Source organism: Fukomys damarensis, unplaced genomic scaffold (assembly GCF_012274545.1).
Source record: "Fukomys damarensis isolate Sample0158 unplaced genomic scaffold, DMR_v1.0_HiC HiC_scaffold_8, whole genome shotgun sequence".
Classification (NCBI taxonomy): domain Eukaryota; kingdom Metazoa; phylum Chordata; class Mammalia; order Rodentia; family Bathyergidae; genus Fukomys; species Fukomys damarensis.
The window spans coordinates 22675740-22699377 of NW_022900920.1; the positions used below are offsets into that span (position 1 = coordinate 22675740).

The 23638-nt window shown below is 36.0% G+C and overlaps 1 protein-coding gene across 4 annotated transcripts in view; it reads right to left on the reverse strand.

The window, feature by feature from the left end:
• Tdrd1 (tudor domain containing 1) overlaps positions 1-23638 on the reverse strand; it is a 46487-nt gene that overhangs the window by 9427 nt on the left and 13422 nt on the right. For all 4 annotated transcript variants that reach the window (XM_019209048.1, XM_010634593.2, XM_010634594.1 and 1 more), the window contains exons 4-21: positions 23343-23487; positions 21949-22054; positions 21257-21317; positions 20138-20242; positions 19737-19919; positions 18935-19078; positions 18075-18246; positions 16865-16951; positions 13208-13375; positions 12986-13093; positions 11974-12144; positions 10580-10804; positions 10036-10173; positions 6225-6335; positions 4968-5138; positions 2195-2470; positions 1559-1678; positions 339-455 (exon numbers count right to left, since the gene is read on the reverse strand). In XM_019209048.1, the coding sequence (XP_019064593.1) occupies positions 339-455; positions 1559-1678; positions 2195-2470; positions 4968-5138; positions 6225-6335; positions 10036-10173; positions 10580-10804; positions 11974-12144; positions 12986-13093; positions 13208-13375; positions 16865-16951; positions 18075-18246; positions 18935-19078; positions 19737-19919; positions 20138-20242; positions 21257-21317; positions 21949-22054; positions 23343-23487 (2608 nt within the window). The remainder of the gene's footprint in view (positions 1-338; positions 456-1558; positions 1679-2194; positions 2471-4967; positions 5139-6224; positions 6336-10035; positions 10174-10579; positions 10805-11973; positions 12145-12985; positions 13094-13207; positions 13376-16864; positions 16952-18074; positions 18247-18934; positions 19079-19736; positions 19920-20137; positions 20243-21256; positions 21318-21948; positions 22055-23342; positions 23488-23638) is intronic.

A 23638-nucleotide genomic window follows, 5' to 3' on the forward strand; every position in this document is an offset into this window, starting at 1 on the left:
TTCCTATTGTTCTTTCAGGATATTCACAAACACAGCTCTATAAACACGGAAGGATTGGAAATCATTCAATGTTACTGATCTATCATAATACAGCATGGTTGCCTGGAGCTGGTTATCTGTAAGTACTGACGGATCTGTCGGAATCTACTGACATCCTTGTCCAAAAATGATGCAAACAGAAAATCTCAATGACAGTAAAATATGAATTATGCTCACAACTTTGCCTTTCTTCTCTACCTAATCAAATGAAATATGCATCCAACATAAAAACCTATACAATGTCATGTAAAAGAGAATGAAGTAATTTCCCCTTAATATTGTGCCTAAAAGAAACTTACTTGTGTATTTGGCACAGCACGCATCTCCAACTCTTGGTCTACAAGACGGCTGAGTTTTTTGAGCATTGCAATATTCTAAGAGTTCAGCTGTCAACGTAGACAATTTTTCTTGATTTTCTAAAATAGATAAGTGCAACCTTTTGTGAAAGAATTTCCAATGCTAGTATTAACAGTATACAAAATATTGTCAAAACTCATCACTCAAAACCCCCTTGAATATTAAAATATACATTGTATTTTTAAAATATACCCACTATTTGGCTGCTTTTTGCAGAAAAGGAAGTAAAACTTGGAAGAGGCACGAAGGAAGCCTCTGGTGGGACAATTTTTAAGTAGCCAATGTGGCTTTGCTAATGTGTTCATTCTATCAACTTATTAAGCTGTATTTTCATGATGGTTTGGCATACTCAGTGTGTTGCACCTAAATAAAAACTATCCTAATATTACTTCCCATTCAACAGTCCTTAAGTTATCAGATTTAATAACCCTGAATAACTACTTTTTGCTGTACATATTAAATATGATTTTTTTGGTAACACTGGAGATAAGTTTAAAAGCAGTTAATTGGTCTCACCACAATTCTAGGTTTGACAATTTGAATCAAAGGTTCCTTTTGTTCAGCTTTGAAGAACCTGCAAATCATTTCAAATAGGCACCACCAACTTCACCTAATTCATAGCCTCATCTACATTTAAGTTTCCTTGATTGTACACGTTCATGAAACAAAAAAAGGTAAACTAAAAGTCAACTTTATGTACTACTTTGTTCATGATTATAGCCAAGGTAAAACACTTGTAAGATTCTAGGATATGGTAAAACTATGATTATGAACTGATTAATATGAACATCAATATGTCTGAAATAGTTTGAAGTGGTTCAAACTCAAATGGTTGAGGTTAATATAGTAAATACAATTCGATATAGATAATATGTGTGGGGAACTAGGAATTACATGGTACTTAAGGACATTAGTTTTGTTATAAAAAGCTGTAGATTATTACACTAGGCTACTGAATAGATGCTGAATGTAGGACATTCCCTTTATGTTCCCATTTGGGTTTTTACAACTGAATTTGCCTTGAGTGTTATGATCCTTAAGTATAATGTCCTTCAAAATCATCACCCTCTTCTCCCTTTCACTTCCTAGGGAGATCACAGTAAGCACTTTCAGTACCCAGTTTAAAAGAGGAAAATAAGGTGTTTTGATGTTTGCTCCTTACCTGGCATGTCATTTGGGATAGCATAAAACAAGTTAGGGTTTATGATTTCTAATATGCTTGCTTGCACAGTTTTATTAACTGGCAGTTCTATCGTCTTCCATTGTTCTGCTGAAGAGAAGGCTGAAGACATACGAAACAGTTCTTGCGTTAAATAGAAAAAAATCTATTGAAGAATTTCCAGTAATATATTTATGCACAATTTGTTCCTCAACTATCAACATTTCCAAATTGTCACAATGAAAGCTGTATTTCACAGAACAATCTATATTCAATTTGGGGGATTACGTAGGCATTACAAAAAAGTTTAGTCTATGACAAGCCTTAAACTATTATATCCCTACAGCATATTTCTGTAGTACAGTTCCATTTCTGTGTATATCTAGTGAAATTTTTCAAAATTATAGAAAGCTTAAGGGATATATATCTGTACAATGTACGTTTAACTTGCTAACGAAAATTAAAATTAGTACAATGTTGGTTCAATAAAAAAACTGTTTCAGTATTAACTTTAATAATTATTAAATCTATGCCTACAATGCAAATATCTATAGGAAAATTATTTCACTTAGGATAGAAAAATTCTCAGACTAAAAGCAAAGGCTAACACACATTTAAACAAGTGGTTCAACGTGTTACCTTTAAGCCCCTGGGTGTCAGTTTCATGACTGTGTTTATTAACAGGTTTATTGCTTGGCAAATCCTTAGTTGGAGAACCAGCTTTTAAAACAAGATTTTCACTAATCAGAACATCACTAATTATTCTGGGATATGAAGTGGAAAGGTCAGTGAGTTCAACTCCCACTCCCTTTTCAGTGATTTCAACAACTCTGGCTTGGAGTTTTATCCCTGTAATACACATCTGAAATCTTGCTATGGCTTCTTTAGTCCAGTATTTGTTTCTAGGCTGTATATCTGGAAAAGAGAACAGAATAGCATCAAAAATAGCCCTTGGCACAAGCTGAAGTTTTGCTTCTACAGAATCCAGGACTGGGTCCTTGCCAAGTTACCCATTCAGTTCAGCAATCTTGAATAATTTGTAATAATCCTCACACTCACACACACATACACACACACACACACACACATATCTACATTCTTCATGGTTAAATTACAGATAATGCATCCTCTAACACACTAGGGCTTTAGAAGGCTCCAAATCTTCCTTTACTTTCCCCAGTAATAAATGGTTACCTGGCACTTTTCCAATAGGTTAAAATGAGTGTTCTTTCAGGATCCACCATCATGTTGTTACATAACATACACAATGATGAGTTACCCTAAGATCTCAACTGATATACTTTCACTTGTGTGCAATTTCTGAAGATTAAGTTCACAGTCTCATTTAAAATTACTTATTATTTTTCTTAGTGACTTTAGCTTACACTCTTTTTCTTTCTAGATGGTGTTGCCCGTGCTGGTCTCTAACTCCTGAGCTCAAGTGAGACTTCCACCTCACTTGCAGAATAGCTGGGAGTACCTGCTTTGCTCTCGTTTTCTTCAACAGTGACTCTCAACCTTGAGCAAGCATCTGATTCACCTAGAGGACTTGTGAAAACACAGATTTCCAGGCCCCACCCCGAAGTTTCTAATTTAGTAGGTCTAGGGAACATATTTTAAGAAGCTTGAAACTTGGTAATAAAATAGTCTGAAACGTGTATCTAATAAAATAAGTACAACAGATGGGTACCAGAAAAAAAGGAACACGTATGCTTCCCAGTACGTCCATGATTAAGGTTTTGGAATCCAACCTTCCACAATTTTCTTTTAAGAGCCAGGGTCTTGTTGTGTTGCCTAGCCTGGCCTCAACCTCCTGAGCTCAAGTGATCCTCCTGCCTTAGCCTCTTGAGTAGCTGGACTACAGGTTCATGCCACCATATCCAGCTGCTACCACAGATATTATGTGCACGTGAAATACACAGATATGCACAAGGTGTGCTCACAAAGTACAACGCTTTAAATTTTTAGAATTATTACAACAGAAGACACACTGTCATCAATCCTCCGTGAAACACTCCCCCTTGCTGTGAACGCGCTCATCTCTTCCTTCTTGCTGCTTCCTGAAGCAGCTCTAGAAGATCTCTTTCTGGAGTGTCTGGTTGTGCTGCTGTGGCTCAGGACCCAATGTCCCGAGTCGATTCAAAATGTTTACACCTTTCACAGTCATTTTGACTTGGGAGAAGAGCTACAAGTCACACAGTGTCAGATCCTGTGAATAAGGGAGATGAAGAAATACCACAATATTTTTATAGGTCTATCTTTCAGTTAGTGGGCACTCACCAACAACAGTCACAGTAATTTTAATCACACCTCATACAGATACAAAAGATGAACTACTTCAGAATATGTTAAAAACAGTGGGATGGACAAGTGTGTTTAAAGTGAGGGATGGTATTATGAGGGGGATTACTGGCAATGTTTTTACTGTTTAAAAAGAACCCTTTTAAGCCAGGCGTGGTGGCACATGCCTGTAATCTCAGCACTTGGGAGGCTGAGGCAGGAGGATCGCTGTGAGTTGGAGACCAGCCTGGGCTAGTGAGTTTCAGGTCAGTCTCAACTACATAGTGAGACCCTGTCTCAAAAACAAAAACATAATTAAAAATAAAAAGAACCCTTTAAATTTTAAACATTCACTTAATTTTGTGATAACCCCTTGTATACATGTTCTCTAAAAGATTTGTAATATCAGCTATTCCAGGTATAATATCAAGCACTGTTAAATGCTCTGTATTTTTCTCACTTTTATTCTAAACAGCTTTTTGAGGAAGGTACCAAAGAAATGAAAGCAGAGAATGTTTACATAGTTTGCCCAAATATCTTAGTAGCAGCAGAGTGGCTCTAGAATCATTTTCTGTTTTACACTGCTATCATTCATCTCTTTTCTAACATGTTTTCTTCCCTTAAATCACAAATAGCTATTCCTATCACTAACACCCATGTAACATCATTTTGATGTCATAACAGTGTCATAACAGCAAACACACAAATAGAACTTTGAGTGCCAGACCCTGTTCTAACCATTATTCTAATCTTCACAACGCCTGATGAAATAGGCACTATCCATAATATGGGTCATCACTGAACCGATCCTTACACTTAAAGTTGTTTTTTAGTTGCTAACAACAAAGTAATGCATTTCACTGTAGCTGAACTGTTTTCAGATGGCTTTGGCGTAAATTACTAGAAGTAAAATTGCTAAGTTCGAAGGTATGACTATTAGAGGCTCTTAAAGAATTCTGCAAAATGCTTTCAAGAAGGTGGCATCATTTATTCCCATCAACAGAGAAAAGCAGATTCTTCCTTTCCCTGAGTACTGAATATTATTCAAATAAAATGTGAAAATTATAAATGATAACACTTGATGAGTATGTGCTTAGTAAAAACAGTTGAGAAAACTTATTCTGTACCATACCTACTAACCAGCACTGTATCCCTTGAAATGGAAATTTTAAAAATTTTGATGATATCATTTGAAGTTCATCCGTAGTAACTTCTTCAACATTTCCATAATCCACAAAATGTACTTTAACATTTCCACTTGGTAAGATTTCCTTGACTAAAGCACGATACCAGTTACCATCACCTAGATTTAACACAGGATTTGTGAGACAGAACGTTTACCTTCCATTATTATGTGAAATTTTTATCTTGGGGTAAAAACAATCTTCAACTAAAAAGATAATAAATTTGCTCTCTTCCCCAGTTTATGCCTTTAGTTTTTCAATCAAAAATCCCTAGATCAAGATTTTTCAAAATCTCACTTTTAGAATATCTCTGAATTTTTTTATAATACCACACTTTTGTACCTATATGAATTACAATGGTATATCTCAGTTCATGAATTTAATTTGTTCTATGATTTTGGAAAAGATGGCCACTTATGTTTGTGTGGGAAAGATGGCAACACAAGCGTTTGTCTTCCAGTGCAAAGTCTGCAAACAAAAAATTTCACCAAATGCTTCTGTTTGTGAATCAAATTGTGTGCAAATAGAAGTATTCGTGAACTGAGACACCCCTGTAATTTCAGGGTTAAAGATGTATCTCAGTAGTAGAGTGGTTGCCTAGTATGTGAGAGGCCCTAAGTTCGATCATCAGACCTAAAAAAAAAAAAAAAAATTGCACTGCTCTTAACTACTAATGGCTTAGATTCACTTTCTTGTTACTTGGTAAACTGGAATGAAAAATAAATTGCAGGGCACATGCCTGCAATCCCAGCACTCAGGAGGCTGAGACAGGAGAAGTTCCAGGCCAGCCTGTGCTACATAGTGAGCTCAAAGTTAGACTGAACTCCAAAGTGAGACCCTGTCTCAAAAAACCAAACAAAACAAACAAATGCAATGAAACTCACAAATTGAACAAACAGTTCTCAAAATTAACATGCATAGGGTGACCAGAAAAAACAAAGACTCTGAAGTGAATAACTCTTCCATTACCTAATTTAATGTTATAAATTTTGAAAAAGAAAAAAAATCATTAAAATAACGTTTAATAAAATTTAGACAAGAATTTACTATTTCAAGGTTCTCTGTTAAAAAAGAAACAATGACATCTTAATCATTCATTTACTCTTCGCTATGAAAACTATGTGCTTACATATTGGGTAGAAATAAGGGTAGAATGTCAAGAGAAAACAGGTTTTAATGTCACAATGACACCGACTGCAACCTACCTGCAAAAAAAGCACAACACGGTTGCCCTATTTCGACCTTAAATCCATTATGTAACTTCTGTTGGCAATATTCTGCTAATGATTTATTCAAATCACTGAGCTTCTCCAAAGCTGAAAAAACACATACAGGATTTACTATTAAGAACAAATACCAAACACAGATTTTCCTTAAAGTCAGAAAACATTATGATTATAAAAATCTCACAGGGCCAGGGATTTAGCTCAGCAGGGCCATGCCTGCCTCACAACCACAAGGTCCTGAGTTCAACCCCTGGTACAAAAAAAAAAAAAAAAACATCTCACATACACACTGAAACACCCATGAAATACACTGAATGCTTTTCCTGACCTAAAAATTACCAGGCAAATAAGTTTTTATTTAATTAATACTCTCAATCAACCCATTACCAAGGATTTAGTGGGCATGGATACATGGGTGTGGCATTATCATCAGTATACCAGGAAACACTATACAAACACACACAAACAGTTAGATAAAAGCTGTCCTGAAAGAGAAACGTGATTACTAAAATGGATGGCATAGATAATAGATGATGGGGAAATTTAGAAAGCTTATGAGCTCTGCTTGCTGGAGGTTTCACAGAGGAATCTGAAGTATAATTTGACAGAAAGGAGACGGTAATCCAAATGGAAGAAGTGACTCAAACACATCACACAATTACCAAATTAGGCAGCCAACAATTACTTAGTAGGGAAGAGCTGGGCAAAGCATAGAAGTGGAAAGGTGAACCATGCAGAGGAATAGCAGAGGGGTTTTGGGAAAGATACGGTCTATGAAGTACTTTAGGATGCAAGGTAAAGGGATTTGAGCCACTATACAAGTAAAAGACAAGTCAACATCTCTTATTAAACACTAATAGTGGCTCAAGTCACAGAAATGAGAATTTTAATGAGTCAAAATTTTTGCCTTTCAGATTAGAAATAAAAGAAGCATAAAGACATGCTTTTGGAAATGGTGTAGAACAAGGCGCTCTCATGCACTGTTGCTGGGGGTTTTCTTGGTCAGCCTTTGGAAGGATATTGGCACAAGAACATGTTATCCTCTGGCCTAATAACTGCAATTTAGGAATGTGTCTCAAGGTTGTAATCTCAGAGTTAAATCACAGAGTACATGGACTGTTGAGTAATGAAAGCTTGGAACCTAGTACTAATCCTTTATCCAAACCTAGGTTAATTGAACAAGAATAAACCCACACAATAGAATAGCTTATGTTATGGCTTATATCTAGATGCCCCCTCAAAGCCTCATGTACTCATAGGTGGGGCTTTTATGAGTGACTAGATCATGAGTGTGATACTTGATTAGTCACCAATTGGTTTAGCATAGTTCTGGGTGTGGATACATTACTAAAGAGGGAAGACCCACCCTGTGTGTGAGTGGCACCAACTAATACAGCCTTGAAGCTTAGACAGCATAAAAAAAGGAAAGAAAAAGAAAGGCTCTCTGCTTCCTGTGTGGCATGCCCCTCTGCCATGCTGCATCACCCTGGATCCAGCCAACGAGGGAATGAAACCTCTAAAAACTGTAAGCCAAAACAAACCTTTCTTCATTTAAATTATGGGTGTCTAGGGTTGGGAATTTAGCTCAGTGGCCCTGCACCTGCCTCACAAGCACAAGGTCCTGAATTCAATCACGAATACAATAAAAGAAAAGGGTGTCTGTTACTGTGTCTCAATAATGGGAACATAGCTAAGACACCGTGTAACCATGACAATAAATAGAATGAGGACTACACAATAATGTGGTATCCAACCCTGGATCACAGAATAGAAACAGGACATCAGGAGAAAATCTAGCAACATCAAAGTCAAGTCTGGATTTCTGCTACTAATAATATAATACTGTTGGTCTCTTGTAACAAATGCACCATGATTATATAACATGTCAACTATAGAGAAAGCTAAGTGAAGGGTGTACAGCCTTCATACCATCTCAGCAACTTCTCTGTGCATCTAAAATTATTCCAAAATTTTAAAAACATTTTTAAAAATGAATGGAGAAAACACTATGTTAACTGACGCCCAAAATAGTGGGAGATAAAGTACAAAAATTATTTACAGTATTTTAACACTCGATACATAAAAAAGGATCATATATATTCATACAAGCATATGTATACAGTACTTCTGAAAGATATTTAGAAAATTGAGAAGAGGAACTGGGAAACTTTCTGCTATATTCTCTTCCACAACTTTTGAATTTTGAACCACCTCTGAAAATAAATAAAAAGGAAATGTAAAAATTCTGATTTTATTTATATTGAATATATTAATATATCATATTAAATAATGGCCCACCTGAAAAATCTCACAACCTGACAGTCAAGCTGGACTTAGTTATATAGTTTAATGTCCTCATTCTACAGAAATAAAAACTAAGATTCAGAAAAGTTAAAATCAGTGATGCTCACCAGAATGGCTCAAACGAAAAACAATACAAATGTTTGTGAGGATACATTGCAGTAAGAATTTTCAAACTGACAATTGTCATAATCTCTTAGAAACTGGCATTCACTGATTGAGCTGAAAATACATACACACTCTTTATGATGTCATAATTTCATTCCAAGGTATAGACTCAATGGAAATGAATTATCTAACTTGTATAATATTAACACTAGCATCACCAACATAATTTTTATAGCCCCCAACTAGAAATAAGCCAAATGTCCAGTGGTAGACAGGAATAATGGACTCACAACAGAACACTTTGTAGAACAAGTAAGTTATAGCTACAGGTAGCAATTTCACAAGGTGAAAAACAGCACGAAGGTAAAGAAAAATATAGATTGTATGATTCCACTTATGTAAAGTTCAAAACCAGAAAAAGAAATCTGTGCTATAAGAAAGTGAAACAGTATTTCTTTCTTAGAGAAGAGAAGCAGTAATTACAGGAGCTAACCTGAAAAAACTTCTGATACTGATAACATTTAATTTCTCGACCTAGAGGCTTGTTATATAATCAATAAGGCTGTGTTGACCTTGCGATTATTCATTATGCTGTACTTGTATTTGAGAACTCATCTAAATGTATGTAATACACCAATGAAGTCAACAATTAAATTTCCAAAAATGAATTTAGGAGACAGCCTATGAAATCTAAACTGTTTTAAATAGGAAGAGAAATATGAAATGTTTCTAAATGTGAAAATAGAAATAATGGCTAAAGACAGAATAAAGGCTAAGTATAACTAAATTTTTTTGGGAAATACAGACATTCATTTGGCCCTTCTAGTCCTTTTATTACTCACTGTTATAGCTTGTGTCAGATGCCCCCATCCCTAAAATTCATGCAGGGCTTTTCAGAGGTGGCTAGAGCTAGAGTGTGTGATACTGGGATTAAGTGGGATTAAGTGATGCTGGGATCAAGGATGTGTGATTACTAAATTAGTCCACTGATTGGTTTTGCATAGTTCTGGGTGTGGATAACTGAAGGCCCACCCTGGGTGTAACTGATACTGCCCTAGGGCATGTAGCCTGGAGAGAATATGAGGGACAGAAAGAAGGCTGCTGTTGTTGCTTGCTACTTCACTACTTTGCTGCTTACTGTCTTGCTGCATTCTGCCTGCCATGAACTGTTTCTCCTCTGCCATACCACCCCGACTTGGAGTCAGCCAAGTATGACTGAAACCTCTACTAACTGTGAGCTATAATAAACCTCTCCCATTAGTTTGGCTGTTGGGTATTTTGTATCAGCGAAGAGAAAAGTAACTACAATGCTAACAAATACGTCTTAAATTATTACCTATGCCCATATATTTGCAAAAAAGAAATACGTAAGTCAACTTACCATTCTCTTTAAGGATATGGCAATAAAATTCTCCAGGATTATACATCATGCAGACCACAACATCTACTGTTTGGTCAATAGCAAGTTCAACCCATGTCCACTCCAATGGACTTACTTTTCCTTTTGCAGTCAAGGGAACTGTGAAAATAAACATATTGCATAACAAATGGATAGAGTATGGGGAGGCTCTGGTAGGGGGTGGGTTGCTAATGAATCTACTTTGGAAGACCCAAATGACTTCTAACATTCTGAGTAACTTTATAGGAAAGTTGACCTTAAAAATCAGTTTTAACAATCAGTCATTTTTTCCTCACTGAATTTCAAATTCAAATTTCTGATCAGTCTTCAGCTGCCAGTGACCCATAAAACTTTCAACAAAAAATTCAGTTTTCAAACATTCTCTTAAACCTATTTAGATGAATGTTTGATTTTAAAAGACAAAAGGGCACTCAACATCAATTCTTTTGAAAGCTGTTGGAACCCACACATTTACAGAACCATCTGAACTCCAGTGTAGACATTATCTAGCAGATGATTTACTTACCACTGGGTTTATCTGTTACGATCTCCTTTTCATCTACAGCAAAGCCTGCATCTATGAGAACTTTAGCAACACTGACAACAGGCGTCACAGATTTGTCTGTAAGTTCCACCAGGCAGCTGTTTTCCAACTTGTCCACCACTTTCACCATGACCATTTTGTTCTGCACAATTTTTTTCATGAGACAAACAGCCTCTGGAGTCCAAATTCCTAATGATGGCTTTACTCCTAACAAAGAATTTTTTAAAGAATATTAAAGTAATTCCTAAAACAAGTATTTTGACACACAGCTCCTGATTTCCACAAAGTTAAACTTAAAACTGTGCCAAATACCAGAACCAAAAAGTCTCTCCTCAAGAAAGTTTTTCTAAAAATTAAAATGAATACAGAATAAAGAAAATGCCTGCAAAATGTTTTTACACTTCTATTTTTAAAAAAATCACAATGCCACTGATAGAAAATGTGTAGTAAAGCAAATGTATAATATACTACTTGCTGCTTGGGGAGCAGTTTATTCATAAACTAGGTATAAGAGATCTCACTGGACTGACTGAAATATTCTAAAACTGGATCATGATGATGGCGTACAACCCAGTAAATTTACTAAAAAGTACGGACCTATATATTCAAAACAGTAACTTTTAGAGTGTATAAATTATAACTCAATAAAATTGTTAAGAAAATAATAAAGTATAAAACAAACCAGAAGAAAAGCTAGTCTCTTCACTAACACATAGCACATATTTGTGGCACAAATGGTACTGAAAGAGAATTTAACAAATCAACAATCCCAAGGTTATACCTAAGTCAGATCGTTAAATGTATGATCCAAATAATTTACAAAACATGTTCAGACTCTAGTAATGAAGCAAACTGAAATAACTGAGGTTTTGCCTTATCAACAGTGGCCAAGATGAAAAAATAGCTCCCTGGTATAAGAATGTATCAAGAAGTTCACTCCCTCATACTTTTCTTGTGAGCATAAAAACTGATGCAACTCTTTCCAGAGGACAATGAAGAACACAAATCAAATATGAAAAGCCGAGGATTCACTGACACCTACATCTTGCCACACAGCCTAAGGAAACGACCTTGGATATGTGGCAAAATGTAGTTAAAATGATGCTAACAGCAAAAAATTGGGACTATCTTTCTGATGCTAGGTACTAGTTAAAATGATACATTTGAATAAAGACTGCTGAAGGCCATCTATTGATGTGGAAAGCAAGCCCTGATCCTGGTGAGACAAATTATGTGCATGATAATTTCTAAACACATGATCATATATTATTGTTTTGTCAAGCAGGTTTTCACTGCCTCATGCATTTTTTTCATATTTCAATTTTCAATTTAGGTTTTAATATTTTAATGACAGTGGGATGATAAAAATTTCATACCTGCCAGCGTACACTTGACAGCCTGCATTGGCAATTCCAACAACTTTGGAATTATGGGACAAAGTCTTGTCAAACTAAGGATCTCAAAGTTTCCATAATCAACATATCCAACCAGTACAGATTCTTCAGAAGCATAGGCCAAAACAGAGGCACGATACCACTGCTCATCCTCTGAAACAAAGACGACTCAATTATCAAATGACTTTTTTCCATCAAGGTGAACAATGACAAAATTAGATGATCATTTCTCGATTTTTACCTTAAAAACTGTCAAATTTTGCTAAACACACATACTTACTAAATACTGCACATTCTGCTGACCTAAAGCCTTCAATTCTTAAAATGTAATCTTTATTAGCGTCCTAATTATGTCAGAGGCTGTCATTATTAATTTGTATGCCTTGTCTCTCTAGTAGATGGCTGGCTCAGCAGGGCAGAGAATATGTGTGAATCCCCAAGGTCCGGATCAATACGTGAACCATTTGCATCCAGCAGGGCCACTCCTAGAACAGCAGCAGTATGAGTCAACCGGACTCCTCCAGCCAAGCGATGGACATACTAGGGCCTATTTGTTACTTGTCATCCCTTCGGCACAGAGTAACAGAAACTGGCAATCACAAGGTGGGTCTGTGCAGCTACAAAGACTGCACTACTACATCACTAACCTCCCAGGACCTCCAGTTTTTCCATTAATCTGGGGAAGATATAAACCTAGAGGTTCTTTAGCTGGTGTTTATGTAAACAGGAATTATCTATACCAATCTCTGAACACTAAAGGACTGAAAGAAAAAAAAAAAAAACAATACCGCCTATATTATCCCCACTCTCTTGACACCTCAGGCTATCCTTATACATATCATACATTCCTTTGATCCAGTTTAACTAGACATATTTAAAAAGACAAATGGTTCACCTAAAGGCACAAGCTTCACTGTATCCATTCAGTGCGCCAAGGACTCTGTCTCATTTTCACTCAGCTCTAAGTTAAACACTACAATATTTTTTTACTTACCTGAGAACCGAGCACAACATATATCACCGATGGTTGGAAAGAAGTCAGACTGTGAACACATCTGACCACAGTACTCACTAAGGGATGTCTGAAGCTCAGCAAGCTTACCTGTGGATACAGATCACATTTAAAAAAAAAGGAATACATCTCTGCTTTATCTTTAGTTTTGCATGTTGAGTCTTGATGTTACTGTGATAAAATAAATTAAGACAATTCACTCACGGCCACTCTGCAGTTGTTGGCAAAAGAAGTCCCCTGGTGTCTGAATGTGAGCAACCATGCCACAAAACTCGTCGCCTACATTCAAAGTTAGCACTTTGGGGATTAGGTCATTTCTGTCTACAACAATTTTGTTTTCAGCAGTCATCAGTCCACCATCTGCAGGATCACCTTATCCACAAAGAGAAAAATAAGTTATTTTGGTTTTAAAAATCAGGCAGTACATTTTTTAAAAATCAGGCAAACTTTGTTCATTTTGAAAAAGAGAATGTGAGTATGATTAGGCAAAATTCCTAGAAGACGGCAGTCTGAGATGAAGTCAGTTTTCTATCTCACCAAAGGCCAGAGTGGCCCTAAGACAGACCAGTAGTACAAAACAAATCAAATTTAATTAAGAAGTTGTATATTAGAATCTTTAGTCTCTAAAAGAGTTCCAGGAAACATAATTTGGGATACATAACCTCAGATGATCCTGAAATAAAAATACATCAGAATAGGACCCATTCTACAGTAAAATGATAAATCCCCTAAGAATAAAATTTATCGAAATAAAATAATAAATTGAACTAGAAACACAATTTTCAAGCCAGGCATGGTGGTGCACACCTGTAATTCCAGCACTCTGGGAGGCTGACACAGGAATATCAAAAGTTTCAGCCCAGTCTGGGGATGTAGCTCAGTGGTTCCGCCACCTGCCTTGCAAGCACAAGGACCTGAGTTCAATCCCTGGTACCAAAAAATAAAAAAGATAATAAAAATGGGCCAGGAATGTAGTTGAGTATGAAGACCCCGATTCAATTCCCAGTATTGAAAAAAAAAAAAAAAAAAAAACCAAGCCATAAACAAACACACAAAAATACTCACAATTTTTTCACAATTAAAAAACGTTATTACACAAAAACAACAAAAGAGGAGGACAAGCAACGTAAGTACTAAGAGAAAAAAAGAAAACCAGGACTGACATGAGTCTGATGGAGAAAGGGCTTCAGCACCAAAAAGCATCTCAGAACAACAAAATTCACAGCAACAAAAAGCCCATGGCTTAAAAAGTTCCACACTCTCAACTAATGTGTTTTTAGGGTTTTAAGATTTAAGAGGCATCAAAACATCCACATACCCAAATTTACAAAAACTACTGCTTTAAGGAGCTAAAGATATTCAGATAAAACTAAAGTCTACATCACTTTTTAAAACTCAGAAATGTGACAAAACAGATATTCTAAAGTACTATAATATAAAATTATTAAAGAAAATGACCCGCATTATGAACCTATGTAGCCTGACTCTTTCGAAGACCACAGGAAAATGAACACGCAGCACAGAAGTGGAGGGAATTTGTCACTTACAAATGACGTCTCAGAGTACATTACAAGGGATTCTTGATGTCAGAAACCCCACTGAAATGGGATAACTGACCCCAAACAGCAGCCAATGTAAATTCAACAATCCCAAATATAAAACATAAAGAAAAAGAAACTAAAGGTCAAAAACATTTCTGAAATTCAATAGCAAGAAGAATGAACCACTTTCTTGTGTTTCACAGGAAAGGATGGATATAATGATGGAAAGAACACTAAACTGGAATAAGTGGCCTAGATTCTGATCCCCCACCCCAGTCTTAGAATAACCCACTGTACGTCAGCTTGTTTCTTCACATGTAAAAAGATGAAGCAGATTATCTCAATAGTCTTTCAGCTTCATGATTCCATCAGCAGATCAAGGGTTTTTGTGGTTTAAAAAAATTTATATATTGAACATCTAACGTACATCAGATGCCACGCTAAGCAAGGGGGAGAGATAGTTAAGTAAAAATCCATGGTTTTAGTTCCTATAAGTTCTAAATATTGTAGGAATGACAGATAATGTTTACATCAGGAGTCAAATATAAATATTTAAACAGAGGCTGACCCAGACTTGATTCTGTGATATGGTCACAGGCAGATTCTTAAGGTTTAATTTTCTTTTTTGAGACAGGGTCTCTTTATGCATCCAGCCTGGCCCTTGAACTCATTGTGTGACCCAGGCTGGCCTTGAACTCAAGGCAGTCCTCCGACTTCAATGCTTAAATTCTTCAAAAGATTTAACAGTATCTCATCGCTCCTCTTATCTCTCTACTTTCCTATACCCATAAACACTGCCTAAGTCCAAGGAGGGCCACGACTCCAGGAGCCTCTCACCCTTCCATTCTCTTATACCGGCTTCAGAATCAAGTCCAACTCCCTCAACACAGCTCCTGAGAACTTTTGTGATTTCTTCTAACTCACCTTGTAACCTTCTATTCCTTATTCTTCACCTGCCTTGGACAGTCAATCCAGCCATACCTATTTTTCAGACCTAATTATGCTCTTTTATATCTCAAGGCCTTAACACGTGTGCTTTGTCTTGCAACACGACTCTCCACCCTAGCACCTGCTATTTCCCGCTCAGTGTGAGCAACTCCAAGAAGGCTTCTCTCCAAGTCTTCGTTAGGTGCTTTTCCCCCTTCCAAGGGGAAATCCAGCACTTGCTGGGTTATGCTGTTACATAATCCCTTCTCTGCTGGCTGCACTGATCACACAACACCCTTCATGAAGCCACCTCCACAGGGCCTCAGAGAAGTAGACACTGTTCACTGGATTTCTTTGTTCCTTCTACTGGATACCCACAGAGTATATCACAGATGACTCTTCCTCTCATAAGCATTTACCCAGCTACTGTTTTGCCTAATTTCTTCCTACTTTTTCTTATCAAAGCTTCTTGTTCTATGTTGTGGACCCTAGGTTTACCTTTTTCATTATTCTTTCTCACTCGGCACCAACACAGTTTCAACCATGACTGCTGCTGGACACTGTTTTTCTCCTCCAGATGGCAAAGAACTACTGAAAGATTTTCAGCAGCGCTGCTTCACCAAGATTTGTGTTTCATGGATATCACAGAAAAGTACCATAAAAATACAGACTGGAGAGAAGAATTTACATCAGAAGGTTGTTTCAATTGTCCATGAATGATGAGGATTCCTGACACTAGGAAATGGTAGTAAGGGAAGAAAGAAAAAAGACATATACAAAGGGTATTTGGGAAGAAGAACCTATTTAATAAGAACTACACAGGGCAAGGGATGGGAGATAAGGGGGAAGGCAACACCTGAGTCACGGCATCGCCCCTGGATGCATGAACAAGAGACAATGAATTATAATCTATACCTCAAGTAATTAGCAAAGGAGCAAAATGAAGGTAGAAACATACTATGAAGACACACACAACTATGCAAAGCATAAAATATACCTGGGAAGGAAATAAACAGGCAGGGAAAACACATTAGAAATCATTAACTAGGTGTAGTGGCACACATCTGTAATCCCGGAACTCTGAAGTATGGAGTCAGAAGGATATCAAGTTCAAGCCTAGCCTGGTAAATATAAAGAGACCTGATTCAAAATTTAAAAATTAAAAAAAGATGGCTGGGATGACCCCAGGGTGAAGGCCCTGGGTTCAATCTTTAGTACTGTCCCCCACCAAAAAAGTAAAAGAAAAAGAATATATTACTAAATTTAAAAACCTCATCTTTCTTATAAAGTTTATAGAATAATTACTATTAAGTCGACGATATTACAGTCATGCCTTTTAACTCTTCACTCTCATAATTTAAGTCACTACTTTAATAGTAATCTGTTTACTCACTTTGATCTGTACATTGCTTCTTAGAATTTTGTCCTTTGGCCTTCAAACCATATCCCATTTCTACAAGCACATGGTCTAAGAATTCTCCTAAAAATTAAGAAAATATATCTTTATTGAAATACTTTACAAAAAAAAAACTTTACAAAGCACAGTAAGATTTAAATGAAAAAAAAATCACATAACTGAGATACTGTAGCTATTAATGTACTAGCATATACTGCAATATCAGTGACTATGGACAAAATATAGTTTAGTAATGAGCAGCTTTAAAAATTGAAGCAACAGTTCTGGGGATTTAGCTCAGTGGCACCATGCCTGCCTCACAAGTGCAAGGTCCCAAGTTCGATCCCTAGTACAAAAATACAAAAAAGCAAAACAAAAAACCCCGAAGTAATAAATAAATAAATAAAATTGAAGCAAAATTCCCCCAGTCACTTGACTGAAAACATGATGCTTCTGTTTCTCTTCAAAACTGTGAATGTGAAAGGTTCAGTTATCATACAAGCATTCTCAGAATAACCACCACTTACAAGAACAGATCAGTCTAAAACACAAGTCTCCATTTTTGTTAGACTGACTGAAATAAAGGTTAGTCAGCATTGACATGAACTTCAAGTTCTCTTAATATCCAAAATCTGGAATCAGTATGAAATATACTTAACAAAGAAACAAAACACATAAATTTCAGCATATCAACTATATTTCTGACAAGTCACCCATGATGCTAAAAGTAGAGGTGCAAGACCTTGGGAACCCAAAATTATACATACACTGCAAGAAGTTACTTTTCAAACAGATATGAATCCAGAATGGAAAGGCAGGATTCCAAAATGCTTCTGCTTCTACAGCTGAAAACACTACGGACTAACAAAATGCAGTTCTGTGGGAGCTGCTCAAAGAAAAACAATGATGATAAGCAATAAATGCAAGAATTTCTCTCAAAGGAGAAATCAGGAGTAAATATTACACTAACTATATTCTAAGGATACTGATACAGTTACATCTAAATCTAGCTGTTGAAGCCACTTAGTTCTATGAGTTTGTGCCATACAATTGACAAAAACTCCCAATCCAAAGCCTTGTTGTCAGTCAAAAGCTAAATGATTCTAGAAAGGACTTTAGTTGGCCTCCCTTATTTCTTCTCAAATAGTAGGTAAGGGAATAAAAAGGTATTAAGTATTTAATTTACAAAGAAAGACTCGGATCTTACCTGAGCTTTGCAGCACAACATCTACAGCACAGGTGACCCCTTCTTCTTTTAAGATGTCGACAATCTTTATAGAGCAGTACTGTTCCATCAACAGTGATTTAATAGTTTTGATACAATCATTGCTCCAAATACCCTCTGCTGGGATAACACCGGCCACAAAGCACTTTATGGCCTGAAATGTTGTGTGCAAGTTATTTGTGAGAATTAGTATTTAAAAATGAAATCTAATTAATTATGTGAAGTCTTTGAAAATAATCTACTTCATGCTAAAAATTTATGATGTCTTTGAGTACTAACCAGATAAACAATTTTAGGTTTGATTATTGTTGTCTCTCTTAATACATCATTCACAATGCTAACTTTGGGTACTTTAAGCTCAAGAAATTCATGCAAGGACAATCATTATACGTGATCTTGGTCAATTTCAAAATATGTAGAAATATACAGAAAAGAGCAGACTGAAGCAGAGTTACGGTGGTACGTACTTATAATCCCAGCAGCATGGGAGCAAGAAAAATGGCAAGTTTGAGCCAGTTTGGGCAACTTAGCTAGACTCTGTCTCGAAATAAGTGATAAAAAGGGCTGGAGATATGAAGGTTCTCATTTCAGTCAGTAGTAGATTGCTAAGTAGATCAATAAGATGTACCTAAATGTTAGTTTCTCAGCTGAGGTTCTTCTTAACTAAATAAGGGATAAAAGAAATGAAGTAGAGACAGCCAATGGTATTCATTCTCATGCTAAAAGATATGCCTATAGGCACAAAAACAAGGCAAAATACAAGAAAACATTGTGTTTGCCCATCAAACATTAAAAACGGGTACTTTGAGACACAGATAGGAATTATGAAGAAAAAGACTCACAGAAGGGGGAAATAATTCAATGTTTCTGTTTAGTTGGTAAATTCTGTTTACTGGAATTACTTCTTCATTTCCATAATCAATATACAAGACTTGTGCCATCTTCTTCAGCTCATCAACATCTTGTATCATTACTCTGTTCCAGGTCTGGAAAATAAATAACATAATATTCTGCTTTAAAACAGCATTTCACCACACCTGTAATCCCAGCACTCTGGAGACTGAGGCAGGAGGATCGCTGTGAGTTCGAGACCAGCCTGGGCTACATAGCGAGTTCCAGGGCAGTCTGAACTACAGAGTGAGACCCTGTCTCAAAAAACAAAACAAAACAAACAAACAAAAAAAAAACAGCATTTCAAAATCTTTAAGAGATTTTCAACCAATTTGACCATGCAAAGGAAAGGCTTCTGTTCTGTTAGAGGCACCCAATTAAAGTCAACTGCATTTTCTACGAGTCTTGCTAAGAAATACCTAAAATTATCTAATTAGGACAATGTTAACATGCACAAATATTCCAAAGCCATTTCAGCCCAGCTGACTATTACAGATTAATACCTCAGCTACACAAACACAAGCTCTAAGGCCAGCAGTCTATAACCAGCTACCTAAAAACCAAAGACAAATGGAGAGAGACAGGGCAGGGAGAAAATAAAGTGAACACAGTGTGGAGTTAATGAAGATGAGGGTGTGACTTAAGTTTGAGCTAAGCCATCTTTCTATCATTAAAAGCTCTGGGGTTGATGAGTTGATACAACCAAGGTAAGTTGAAACATTTTATTAATTAATTCAGCTCATCCGTAGTTACCTGATCAACAGTGTACTTGGCAACACAAACTTCCCCCGTGACAGGAATATAACCTTCTTCATGCACCACATTTGCGTAGGTTTCTTTTAAGCTTGCAGAGAGTTGGTTCATGTGTTTTAAAGCTTCTGAAGAATACAACTGGACATAAAAGTCACCTGGGTGTTTGAATTCAGTAACTGTACCCTTTCAGAGACAGAGAAGATACAATAATTCACTGCAAACAAAAGCAAATGTGAATTTCTTAAAGCTTTATAACTAGAGTTGCAGTTTTTTCTATCTTTACTAATTTAATCAAATATATTCTACAGCCACTTTATGATCGCAAATTAAAAATAAGGAATGAGGAAATGACAATTGGTTGTTCTTTGAATATTTGCCTATGATAAAAAAAAAACAAATACCTTTATTTCCATGGTTTTCTTGAGATGTAAACTTTTCAAATCAGAAAACATTATTTTCTCAGCACCAATGGCTATTTCTTTAGCCACTCCAGATGGACAGTTGCTCTGGTTTAAAAAAACACATAAAGGAGTTACTTACAAGCACATGTTTCAATGATACTGTGGCCACCAATTGCTAGACTCACAGCCTCAAAAGTCTAAGTAAAAGCGTGTACAAACACTATATTAATTTATTGGTACATTTTAGATATGCATAATGATCACATTCATAATAGGGACAGTGCACAAACAGGGACAGCCTCCAAGAATTCCAAAAACCCACTTTCCACGGGCAATGCACACAGCACCATATGTCACTCCAGAATGAGGTTGTGACAGGATAATGCTGAATTCATTTAAATAAATAAAATAGGAGGGATGTAGTCAATTCACAAGCAAGCATTTAAAATTTTAAATTGGGGCCAAGTGTGGCAGCAACTGCCTATAATCCCAGCACTCTGGGAGGCTGAGGCAGGAGGGTCACAAGTTGGGCCTGGACCACTTACCAAGGTTATCTGAACAAACAAAAAAACACAAACTGAGTTGTATAGCTCAGTGTAAAGGCCCTGGGTTTGATCCCTATACCACAATCAACAAATCAATAAAAACTTAAAGCTGAAAGTCAAAATTTTAAAATACATGAAGAGACAGCTAGACAAGGCCAAAACGTATCTATAAAGATAAGTTGGACACAATAAAAGTGTTTTGAATCACAAATCATTTAGATTCTAAATAATTAAATGGAAGAGACCTATTAACAGAAAAAAAATACTTAGTTGGAAAGTCAGGCCCTATAGAAAGTGGCATGCACAAAGAGAATCTGTATTTGAGGACTACAAAAAGATTTTTATACTGAAACACAGACATCTCAGGAACTTTCTGAAAAAAAGACTAGAAAGAAACAATTCTCAAAGACCTCCAGTTATCAAATCCCATCACTAGGGTATACAGAATTAATGGTAAATTTTTGTCTTCAAATAAACATTTGTGAAATGTGAGAGTTTTTGGAATATTTTATTTATCTTAAACCTTAATAAAGGAGTCATTAAAACTTTTCTCTGAAGACAAAGAATACCATACCTCATTTTTCACTTCCACGTTCATTTCAAAAGGAGATTTGTCATCTTCAAGTTTGTGGAAACTGAAATATACCAACAGATTCCAATACTTATGCTACAGAGGCAACTTTAAGAGTACAGACATTGATCACAATTATCTTAGATTCTCAATGAAGAAAATACAGAAAGAAAAAAACAGAGAGTTGTGCTTCCTCCAAAAGCTACTGAGTGAAACAGAAATAGTTAATCTCCAAGCCTGTTTTCTTATCTGTAAAATGAGGTAATCCCTGCATTATCTAGACAAAGTTTTGAGGATCAAATGACACTGTTTTGTAAAATGGTAAATGTCATGCAAGTAAAATTTATGTATTTTAAAATTACAGCTCAAGAGGTCCTATGAAAATCACAAATTATTAAAATTCAGGCAAGCATACATGACTACAAGGGTTTCTAAAATTCTAACCATTACAGATTCACTTAGGTTTCTTAAACATAGTATGTACTGTCAAATGAAATTATATTAGTAAAAACTAAGTTTATAGTTATTTACTTCAGATTTATGTCTTGTTATACTTTAATAAATAAGTAGAAAGTAACTTCAACGTATCTCTGGCCTGAGTAACTAATCAGAACCCCACTGTATCAGAAAAGAAAAAAAACAAAAAACAAAAACCCTCTTCAGTACTTCCCAGTGAATGAAGAGCAAGCACTTACTTTTGCTGGACAGGTTTACACACAATGCTGTGAGTGGACCAGTCCCTCCTCTGACACGCTGTGGAGCAGTAGTACGTCTGCTTGCACTGAGAGCACCTCAGTGACCCTGTGGGGCACAACCTGGGATGTCACTGAGGTGTATGCAAGTATGTGACACCGAGATTAAGACATGTGCAGGAACTAAACACATCAAACATCCTTCTGTTCATCCTCTCAAAAAGAGAGCTGTGCTGCTTATGGCTAGGTATTAAGATTTAACTTTTAAAACCCTCTCAAAATGCAGAGCAAAAGGATTCAAGGATGAAGATGACAGGCAGGTCAGACTGGAGATACAAATGACTCTTCCTAAAAGAGAGCCTAGAAAATATATTATAAAAGAAGCCAAAGCAAACAGAAAACTTCATTGTAGTGAAATTTAGACAAAGTAGAGACTGAAATGGCTTATCACGTGTCATTAAACCACAAAAAATGAAGAAAATCACACCTAGGAAAACCAGAAAGTTTTTGAAATAAAGTATTTTTAAAAAATACTTATTAGTATCCCAATGGAAGTAAACAAGTAATCTAAAAAACAACAAATAACAATAAACAAAAGCCAGGCTGTCTCAAATACTCCCACCCTAAAAGAAGGTGAAAACAAAAACAGGAAATGTAACTCACAAAGAGTCAGTAAACAAACAGAAAAACTGTTCAAGGTTGTTGATCATGAGGGAATTACACATTAGAACAATAAGTTATCACTGTATACCCATGAGATGAGTTACTGCTAAAACGACTGACAATATCAAATGTTGGAATGATGTACACAAACAAAACGGGACTACTTCAGAAATGTTTGGCAGTTGGTTATAAGTATACCTATCCTTTCACTCTGCAATGCTATTTGTAGGTATTCACCCAAGATAAATAAAAACACATGTCTATGCAAACACGCAGACAAAAATGTTTATAGAGCATTCTATTCATAATAACTCAAGATTGGCCAAAATCATGTTGATGAACAGGGAAATCAATAAATCAATTGTGTCAAAACATTATATTGTACACAGTAAAATATAAACAATTTGCTCTGTCAATAAAAAAAGGGGATGGGGATGTAGCTCAGTAGCGCAGTGTTTGCCTAGCACTCACGAAGCCCTGAATTTGGTGCTTAGTATCGCAAATAAGATAAAATAAAATAAACAAATTGCAATATAATCATACAGTAGAATACTACTCAACAATAAACAAAAAATGACCACAGGTGGATTTTGTTACTGAAGACAAATGACAATCACAACATATACATATACACATAATTCTTTTTACACTCTACATGTTTAAAAGTTTACATAATACAAATATTTTAAAATGTGTAGAATAATCTAGCAGACACCTAAGAATACTATGCTTACCAAACAGGCCACAGCGATGGCAAGTTGTTGACCGAAAAGGAAGTCGTAAAGAGTTGAAAAGTGCTGGATTATTTACGGACAAGGAATTCTTAACAAAGTGGTGTGACTTTTTTGACTTTGTAGAAGGCACATGATTGGTAGGCTTCTATTAAGAGAGAACAGCAATATTAGAATTTGGTCATAATTTCATTTTAAATACTACATTTGAGATTGCTTCTTTTGATCAGATAGAATTTTCCCTATTCATCCCATTAAATACAGCTAAAAACCCTAAATTATTCTATAAAACAAACATA